The 10,486-nt window shown below is 37.3% G+C and overlaps 1 protein-coding gene across 1 annotated transcript in view; it reads right to left on the bottom strand.

Annotated features, from left to right (window-relative positions):
• RP1 (RP1 axonemal microtubule associated) overlaps nt 1–10,486 on the bottom strand; it is a 550,286-nt gene that overhangs the window by 288,511 nt on the left and 251,289 nt on the right. The window contains exon 17 of the mRNA XM_053715884.1: nt 6,713–6,912. Within this exon, the coding sequence (XP_053571859.1) occupies nt 6,713–6,912 (200 nt within the window). The remainder of the gene's footprint in view (nt 1–6,712; nt 6,913–10,486) is intronic.

Raw genomic sequence — 10,486 nt, 5'->3', positions numbered from 1 at the left:
GCTGTAAATCAATAAGGGCAGAAGAGTAAGCCCTTCCCATATGACCTCCTCATCTCACCCATTGCCTAGGATAAAGTGTAGAGCACAATTTAACCCCATGACTACCAAACTGCAGTTCTCTCTGGTAGCCAAGGTAGCTCCACATGTTATCTTGTTCTGGCAACAGTACAGTTAACACTGAGTTCAGCTGCCTGTTAGTTGTATAACAGTGTGCACGCACCACTTGCCACACTGTTATAAACCAGTAATGCTCTGCACTGTCACCACGCCACCGGCAGAAGCAGGGAAATGTAAAGCAACTATCAGTGATCGGCTGAAAACTTTTGCCACACAAGTTCCTGCTTCAGCCTGCAATAAATTCTGCAGCTCCTACAAGAACAGTGTGGCAAGTGGTGTGTGCACACAGTTATACCACTAACAGGCAGCCGTTCAGGAACACAGGAGACGATGTGAGGGGGGGTCCAGGACACCATCATTTGTTTGCCAGCAAGCCCAGCATTAAACCTTAGGGAGACAGAAGGAACATGTATACTGGATTAGGGTTTGGCAGTGTCTTACATATCAAGTTATATCTGCAGCTCTAACTCTGTCCCTCAGCACGCCACTCTGAAATAATTTGCAGCTTGCTCAAACTTAAACATTTGCATGTCCAGTCACGGTGAGCCAGTATGGGGGGGAGGGGCATATGTGGTGCGCACTATTAGCCCATTTTGCAGAGGCAGTGCAATTACAGGTATACCCCGCTCATACAGCGGGTTAGGGACCGGAGCCCCGCTGTAAAGTGAAAACCGCCTTAAAGTGAAACAAGGCAGTTTTAGCTTTCTTTTCACTTGCCAGTGTATTTAAAAACTTAAAAACATGTTTTAATTAACTTATATTAGGTGTGCAATAGTGCTAAGTTTAGTTTAACACTCGCACAGCACAGTATTCAATAAATACTGTACCTGTAAAATAGTGACAATTACTGTAGTACAATTTGCCAGACTATGGCACTGAGACACAGATTACACTGTAATGCTGTAAAATGGTGAACTAAGCATAATAAAATGGTGCCAGTCACTTTTCTCGCAATCTCACAAAGATTACAGCAATGTTTTAAAATCCTTGGAGGTTGAACTTCAGCTCCACAAAGCGCTGTATTAGCGAAGCGCTGTAAAGTGAAGCACTGTAAAGTGAGGTATACCTGTATTAAGTAAAAATAAATACATTACCATGTTGCTGCTGCAACATGGCCCCCTGGTCTAAATTGCTCGTCTCCTGCTGGGATGCCCTAAGGCCACTTGGGTACTTTAAGTATCAGGACAGGCCCCATGCTTTTGACTGACTGGTGGGAGGGGCTTAGCTAACCTGGTCAGCCCCGGGCCCAGATAACTTGACGGCCCACCGGGACTTTGCCCGGCATGCCCTATGGCCAGTCCGGGCCTGGAGTCAGCAGAAGCTTAGCTACAAGGTAATTACAGAGGTAAAAAGTATATTTCTATAACAGTGTTGGTTATGTAAAACTGGGGAATGGTAAATAAAGGGATTATTTATCTTTTTAAACAATAACATTTTTGGTGTTTACTATCCCTTTAACAAAAAAACCTAACAGCCGAAAACAAGGTATTAACAAAAAAAAAAAAAATGCCCACACGAAGTATTAACAAAAAAAACACCTAACCACCCGCATGAAATATTAACAAAAAAAATCTCATTGCCCACAAGAAATAATAACAAAAAAACCTAACTGCCCGCACAAAGTATTAACAAAAAAATCCATAAACGCCCGCACAAAGTATTAAGAAAAAAACACCTAACCGCCCACACAAAGTATTAACAAAAAAAAATTAACCGCCCGCACAAACTATTAACAAAAAACCCTAACCGCCCACAAGAAATATTAACAGCACCTAACGCAAAATGTACCTCTAAACCGCCAACCCCCACATCACAAAATAATAAAGTAATTAACCCCTAATCCACAAATTAAAATACGTACCCTTAAACCGCCAAACCCCCACAACACAAAATACATAATTATACTATTAACATCGAAACCGCATAAACCTCCACAATGCCAACTACCTAATTACAATATTAATCCCTAAACCGTAGGCTGACCATATGTCCCGTTTTGAAAGGGACAGTACCGTTATTTTATGTTTTTTCCCCTGTCCCGTCGTTTCTTTATTAATAGTCATTTTGTCCCGTTTTGAGGGTTATCAGACCGTGCGGGCAGCGCAAGTTTAATTTTTTATTGCACACACACCACTTAATTTTTTTTTTAAACTCCCCGCCGGCGGGGAGGGCAGTTTTTTAAAAAACTATTTTTTTTTAACTGCTGCTGGGTTGGGGTTGGGTTGCCATACCCACATGATCCACAGCATGCAGCCTTCATGCAGTCTTCATGCAGTCTTAGCAGTCTATGCCGCTCGCGCTCTTCAAAATTAGGGGCGTGTGATTGATGGATGTGATCTAATGGAGGGAACCTTCGTCTTTAGAATGGTTATTGGATAAGTAATTTTATTTCCCTTAACAACAGTTATAATAAAAAACATGTTATAGGGTGTCTTTATAAGTCAGAACATTTGTGCTTTATTTTTATATAAATTTGCCAATTTTCTGTGTGCATCAAATTTAAAGTAAAAATAATTTCATATACATGATACATCAGCCCATGGAGTGTGAGAAGTTTATTATATGGTGTAGAAAGACCAAAATTTGCTGTGTAAATTTGTTTCATCAGACAAATATTCATTGTACAATCATGATGAAATACAGTCCCCCTCTAGCTCTACGTCTACCTAAAACATTTTGTATGAGTTCTTCTGTCACTGAAGGATAATTGTTGGCTCAATAGTTTAAATTCATGTCATAAAAGTTAACTTTTGTTAAAATCTTCCTTTTTTTCATATAATTAAAGAATATTAACCCCGTCCCGTTTTTGACTGCTCAATGTCCCGTTTTTGTCTCAAGGAAATATGGTCAGCCTACTAAACCGCCAACCCCCCACAACCCCCCGCAATGCAAAAAAATCTATCTAATCACTAACCCCCCTAACCTAAAACCCCATAAATTAACCCCAATTATTTAACAAGATTTAACATTAAATTTAAAAAAAAATAATATTACAAAAAACAAACACTAAAATTACAAAAAAAATTAAAAATTCTAAAATTACAGAAAAAAATAAACGTAATTATCCAAAATAAAAAACCTAAACTAATACCCCTATAATAAATCCCCCCAAAATAAAAAAAACCCTAAGCTAACACTAAACTACCTATAACCCTTAAAAGGTTAAACAGCTCTTTTATCTAAAATGTACCCCTAACAGTTAAACCCCCCACCCAACCAACTCCCCAAAATAACAAAATCTAAGTCTAAAAAAACTCAAGATACGCATTGCCCCTAAAGGGGCATTTGTATAGGCATTGTTATCAGCTATTTTCCTGCCAATTAAAATTAAAAAGCCCTAATATAAAAAAAAATTAACACTAAACTACCAATAGCCCATAAAAGGGCCTTTTGCAGTGTATTGCCCTAAAGCGATCAGCTCCTTTAACCTAAATAAAGTACTAATTACCCCCTAAAAGTAAAACCCCCCCACCCACACAACCCCCAAAATAAAAAAAAACTAACTATAAAAAAACCTGAGCTATCCATTGCCCCTAATGGGGCATTTGTATGGGCAATCAGCTCCTTTGCTGTCCATTAAAAAATAAAAAATAAATCCCTAATCTAAAAAAATAAATAAAAAAAAGAAAAGAAAAAAAAACCTAAGTCTAACCCCGAAATAGGTAATCACGGTTCCTGAAGTCCGCGGAAAGGTCTTCTTCCAGATGGCTCCAACTTCATCTAGCGCGGGGACATCTATCTTCATCCGGAGAGATGGTAGCACATAGCGGAAGTGAAAATGTCGCTGCCTGGAAGAAAACCTTCACCGCCGAACTTCAGGAACTGTGAGTGCCTATTTCAGGGTTAGAGGTTTTTTTTTTGGGGGGGTGGTATTATTTTTTTTTAGATTAGGGATTTTTTTATTTTTTTCATTAGCAGCAAAAGAGCAAAAGCAAAAGAGCTGTTTAATTCAGGGCAATACCCTACAAAAGGCCCATTTAAGGGCTATTGGTAGTTTATTGTTAGATTAGGGGGTGTTTTTATGTTTGGGGGGAGTTATTTTTATAGGGGTATTAGATTAGGTTTAATTTTTTTAGTTTTGATAATTTCATTTATTTTTTTTAGTATTTTAAATAGACTTCCCTCTGGGCAGGCTTATCGCATAGTAAACACATAAATTCATATGTACACATATGTAAATATATATATATATATATATATATATATATGGGCATTGGAGCCCTTCGCAGTTAAGTAGATGAAAACATGTAAAACCATATTTATGCAATATTCATATTTAATTAAGGTTTTAACTATGTATTTGGTGTAAATATTTTCCATTCCAATGTTCTGCACATAGCAGAATATGTTCTATGTATTGTTAAATATATATTCCTATATATATTTGTATATATCTATACATATATATATATATATTGTACCAAAAACATCAGATATATGTAAAAATATGTATTTATAAATAAATAGAACATATTCTGCTGTGTGAAGAACATTACAATTTGAAATATTCATATTTTCATGTTGGGTTGCCTGCGAGTAGGGTGTTATTCCACTTTTTTTCTCCATTGACTCCTATGGAAGAATACATGAACGTGCACACAATATTCGAAGTTTGTCTTTTTGCTCTCATGGGGTTAGCATGTGAGCGAAAACAGTTTATTTTCAACTCATAATACGAGCACAACCCGACGAGCACAAAAATCTTACTTCTATGCAATTAACGCTCGAGCGGGAGAGTTAATTAGCGTTTCACTTGTAATCTGGCCCTCAATATTTTAAAAGTTTTTTTTCCCAATATTTCCAATTATTGATTGAAAAGGCACCAAGTGGTTTGGCAAGATATATATCTAAAACAAGAAGAAGTCTACAGGTTTCATTTAGAAGTGGCTGCAACTTAGCTCATCTTCTAAAATGAGATTTTAACAGTTCTTACACTGTAAACCGTGAAACCGCTCCATTGTAATAATTTAGCAGTAAAAATGTTGTGCTTTAAATGAGGATCATGTCTGTGTGATCCGGCTTTCGGAAGGAACCACTCTCTTGTGACCGGGCATTTTCATGACAGGTCTTTGAAAAGGAACCAAGGCTTTGTGACTGAGCTTTTAAATGGGATCACACCTTAGTGACCAGGATTTCAATAATGAACAAGTTTTGTCTTTGTGATCACAAAAGCGCATTCCCATTTGAAATCCTGGTCACAAAGGTTCTGTTCATTTATAAGCCCAGTCAAGATGGGGCAATGGCTTTTCAAAGCTTGTTCGTGAAGGCGCAATTCCGTTTAAAACCCATATATGAAAACGCCTGTACTGAACGTGACAATCACAACAATGCGAGTGTGAATTAGAAACAAACATTTACAGAAAGTGATTGGGAGATGGCATTTCTAGATGTTAGGGTCCTGATTTCCATTTTCACCGTTTTCCAGAAGATCCCCTTAATTGAACTGTTTGGTGGTCCCCAAGGCTACAACAGATTTATTTTTTGTAAGCAAAAAAATAAAAGCAGATGCCCAACTGCTTTTAGCATTCCTATAACAATCATTTTAGTATAATTTATTTTATCCATATAGATCAATCTTACCTATTCTTACCTACGTCACCCTACTTCAGTACAATAACTTCACTCCTGGGTATATAGTCATATATCAGCAAATGCTAGATTAGAGATTCGAAGATACTTGGGTATTTATCACATTCTTATAAATTATTTAATATAATTTTACAAATATTTTTTAAAAATTGCACAGACAAAACTGCCATCAGTAACATTAGTTTAAAGGGACATGAAACTCAAAATGTTCTATTATGATTTAGACAGAGCATACATTTGTAAACAACTTTCAATTTACTTCTAATTCCAATTTTGCTTTATTTTCTAGGCGTATTTTCTTTAAGGAGCAGAAATGAACTATTGGGAGCAAGCTGAACACATTGGTAAGCCAATCACAAGAGGCATTTATGTGAAGCTACCAATCAGCAGCTAGTTCCCAGCTCCTAAATTTACTTAGGCATGCTTTTCAACAAAGAATACCAAGAGAACAGAGCAAACTAGATCAAATAAGTCAGTTGGAAAGTTGTGTTTACAATTGTATCTGAATTATGAGTTTAATTCCCCTTTAAAGGATAGGAAAGTCAAAAACTTGCATGATTCAGATAGAGCATATCATTTTAAGACACTTTTAAATTCACCTCTATTTTCATATGTGCTTTGTTCTTTTGGTATCCCTTGTTAAAAAATAATATGCACATATCCTACACTAGTGGGAGCTGCTGCTAATTGGTGCCTGCACACATTTGTCTTTTGTGATTGGCTAACTAGATGTGTTTATCTTGCTGCCAGTAGTGAAATGATGTTCCTTCAGCAAAAGATAACAAGAGAATGAAGCACATTTGATTATGGAAATAAATTGGGCAGTTTTTTTACAAATGTATGTTCTATCAAAATTATGAAAGAAAATTTTAGGTTTCCTGTTTTTTTAAGTGCATACTATCTTAATTGCAATGTTAATATGCTCTGAATTCGCCTTTTTGGTACCGCATGTAATACTATAATACTGTACTAGGATTAAACAAAGTCCCATATGCTTTGGATTTACCTGAAACTCATCTTCCTGACCAGGCAAAAATAACTGTTCATTATCATCCTTTCCAAGAATGATTGGCCCAATTGTACCTTTGTTTCCATACACCCAGAGAGTGACATTAGCCAATGTTCCAGCACTGCCTGTTAGCACAGATACCTTCCACACGTATGAGGACTGGGAAGTATCCAGCTGCCTTCTGGGTTCTAATGAATCTGTGTAAAAAAATGTTCATGCTGTTACCATACAGAAATATGACATAGCTGTGCATCCTAATTTGACTCACTTTTATAACAACATGTTAAAATATTATATAATAATAATGTCTTAAATAGAAAGACCACTGGAGACTATTGTAAAAAATCTATGCAAGGTTTATCAGGGAATAGTTTTATCTTACTGTTACATTTTCAACACTTATTCACCAGTAGTCAGGATATTTCAATTCAAAATACTCCAACTTTGTTGCTATTGTGAGCACACATTTTTTTAGAATAATAAAAGATGTAATGCAATAAATATATAGAAGACTCATCGGTGTAGATTTACTATATGTCAAGCTGACATGATTCGTTATAGCAAATCATGTAAGCTCGACATCGCTAAATGCTGACAATATACGCTGTCATCATTTATCATTGCACAAGCATAGCTAGTGAATGCTTGTGCAATGCCACCCCCTGCACCCTGGTGGCCAATCGGCCCCTAGCAGGAGCTGTCAATCAATAAATCGGGTTGCGATGATTTCAATCCGCCACCTAAAAGATGGTGGACAGGTTAAGGAGCAGCGGTCTTATAACTGCTGCTTCTTAATTAACTAGATGGAGCCCATCTAGTTAACAATAATTTTATATTATTATTATTCTATTACACCAGCACAGTACATTTTATGGGGCATATTTATCAAGCTCGGTATGGAGCTTGAGGCCCCTTGTTAAAAAGACTGCTGCTCCATAACTTGTCCGCCTGCTCTGAGGCAGCGGACAGAAATCAACCGAATCAAATACAATTGGGTTGATTGACACCCCCTGCTAGCGGCTGATTGGTGTTTGCTGTCGGCATTTATCGATGTGCAGCAATGTGCAGCGGACATGATACGCTGCTTAGTATCATGTCCGCTCACATTGTTAAATATGCCCCTATATGTGGTATTGATAATGTATTTGTTTAAATAGTTCTACAGCAAAAAATATTGCTATGTTCTACCTATATTGTAAATTTGTGATTATTCAGACCAAGGTATGCACTTATAGGGAACTACATTTAACATAACGTTTGACAACAACCAAGCAATAATGGTAATGTTAATCAGAGATATTTGATGCATGTGTAGAATGGCTGAGCTAGATTTTCTTTCAGCTTTCAGTTTTAGATGCAGGTGTTTTATTTAGTAGCCGGATTGTTAGCCGATGGACATTTGGCAGACGGACATTTGGCAGACAGACATTTGGCAGACGGATATTTGGCCGACGGATAATAGTCCGACACACAAGTGGCTGTCAGATAACAGTCCGGCCACGAGATAGGTAGATAGATAGATAGATAGATAGATTTGATTGATTGATAGATGATAGATAGATAGATAGATAGATAGATTAGATAGATAAATATATGCAATAAATAGATAAATTCAATAGATTCAATAGATAGATATATAAATAGATAGATTCGATAGATAGATAGATAGATAGATAGATAGATAGATAATTCCACAGACAGAGAATTACAAGACGTGTGGGCTGGGACCCATGGTTAGGTTCCCAGAGGTGGTTGCGGCACCCGAGGGTCTGATTAGAACAGAGCACTCCGGAGCGTATCTGCCCTCGGCTGAACTCGGAACATGCTTCGGCATTCTGTCCGTCGGCCAAATGTCCGGCGGACAGAATGCTGTCGGCTAAAATTCCGTCAGCATTTTGTCAGAGCACTGTTTTATTTTGTGAGATTTCACAAAGAAATGTTCCAAATGGTTTCTGATTTTGGAAAATAATGTACAGAAGGCAAGAAGATAGCAGCTGTAGTTGTATAGTCTTAGATTGAGCTTTTGTAGGTGTTATTAAAGGGACACTGAACCCAAATTTTTTCTTTTGTGATTCAGATAGAGCATACAATTTTAAGCAACTTTCTAATTTACTCCTATTATCAATTTTTATTTGTTCTCTTGCTATCTTTATTTGAAAAAGAAGGCATCTAAGCTTTTTTTGGTTCAGTACTCTGAACAGCACTTTTTTATTGGTGGATGAATTTATCCACCAATCAGCAAGGACAACCGAGGTTGTTCACCAAAAATGGGCCAGCATCTAAACTTACATTCTTGCATTTCAAATAAAGATACCAAGAGAATGAAGAAAATTTGATAATAGGAGTAAATTAGAAAGTTGTTTAAAATTGCATGCTCTATCTAAATCACGAAATAAAAAAATTGGGTTCAGTGTCCCTTTAATGATTGTGCTGTTCTGCAATAAAATTGAGTATATATTTTTCACTTTGAAAGAGGTTTTTCGAATTCCTGGAGATTAATAAATTATGGACTCATTTCCACAGCCTCATAAAAATTTGCTGTGCTTGTGCAATACAGTAATAGTGATAAAAATGAATGTTGGTATTAGCTCCTAAATGATGACAATGTACTCTGTAAGTCGCTGGTCATTAAGGGGTTAATGAGATGATGTTTCTATACATTTTCTGCATTATATAATTTAGTATTCTCAATAATGTGTGCACCATTTTGACGTTAAATATCCCCACAACTGGTGAACCAGTGTTGAAAATCTAACACGTAGATGAGCCTATTCGACGATAAACTTTGTATTTAGTTTGACTGCATTCTCCAGGATATTTGGTTTTCAAGTAAGAGGAGCTAAGTTTTAACATACCAAGAAAAAGAGCTACATTTGATAACATAAAATAAATTAGAAAGGTTTTTTTTGTTTTGTTATTGTACTCACTGTCTGAATTGTGAAATTGACTTCTACTGTATGTCCCTTAAATCATTAAAAAAGCATTTGTGAAAATAAACTGTTGCATAGCAAAGCATTTATAAAAATAAAGTGTTGCATAGCTAAGCATTTCTGAAAATAAAGGGCTACATAGCCATTTGCAAAGTGCTCATAGACTTTTTATTCTACAATCTCTCTATTGGCAAGATACCCATGTGGGTATTTTGGTGCTGGTTGGACTATGCAGGTCAAGGGAACTAATAGGCTGGGGGGGGGAGGGGGGGAGGTTCCTTGTGACAGTGGGCCAGGTGGTCTGGTGTGATCAGGGAGAGAGGCTGCAGTGGTTGAGCATCTACATCAGATATAACTGCTTTTATTTAACAATAGGATTAGACTGTTTCTATCAGGCAACCTGTATTTAGGTTTATAGGACTGTAAGTTGCTTATTGGTGTTGTAATTACTAAAGTGCCCATTTATCAAGCTCCGTATGGCCGTGTTTCTGGCGAGCCTTCAGACTCGCCAGAAACACCAGTTATGAAGCAGCGGTCTAAAGACCGCTGTTCCATAACCTGTCCGCCTGTTCTGAGGAAGCAGACTTAACTTGTGTGAAATCAACCCAATCGAATATGATCAGGTTGATTGACACCCCCTGCTAGCGGCCGATTGACCGCAAATCTGCAGGGGGTGGCGTTGCACCAGCAGTTCACAAGAGCTGCTGATGCAATGCTGAATGTGGAGAGCGTATTGCTCTCCGCATTCGGCGATGTCTGTCGGACATGATCCGCTGATCGGATCATGTCGGGCAGGCATTTAATAAATAGGCCCCTAAGGTAGGGTGGGAGAGGGTATTTC

Source organism: Bombina bombina, chromosome 5 (assembly GCF_027579735.1).
Source record: "Bombina bombina isolate aBomBom1 chromosome 5, aBomBom1.pri, whole genome shotgun sequence".
NCBI lineage: Eukaryota > Metazoa > Chordata > Amphibia > Anura > Bombinatoridae > Bombina > Bombina bombina.
The sequence above is the reverse complement of the archived record's forward strand: the minus strand, read 5'-3'. Positions and strand labels throughout refer to the sequence as shown.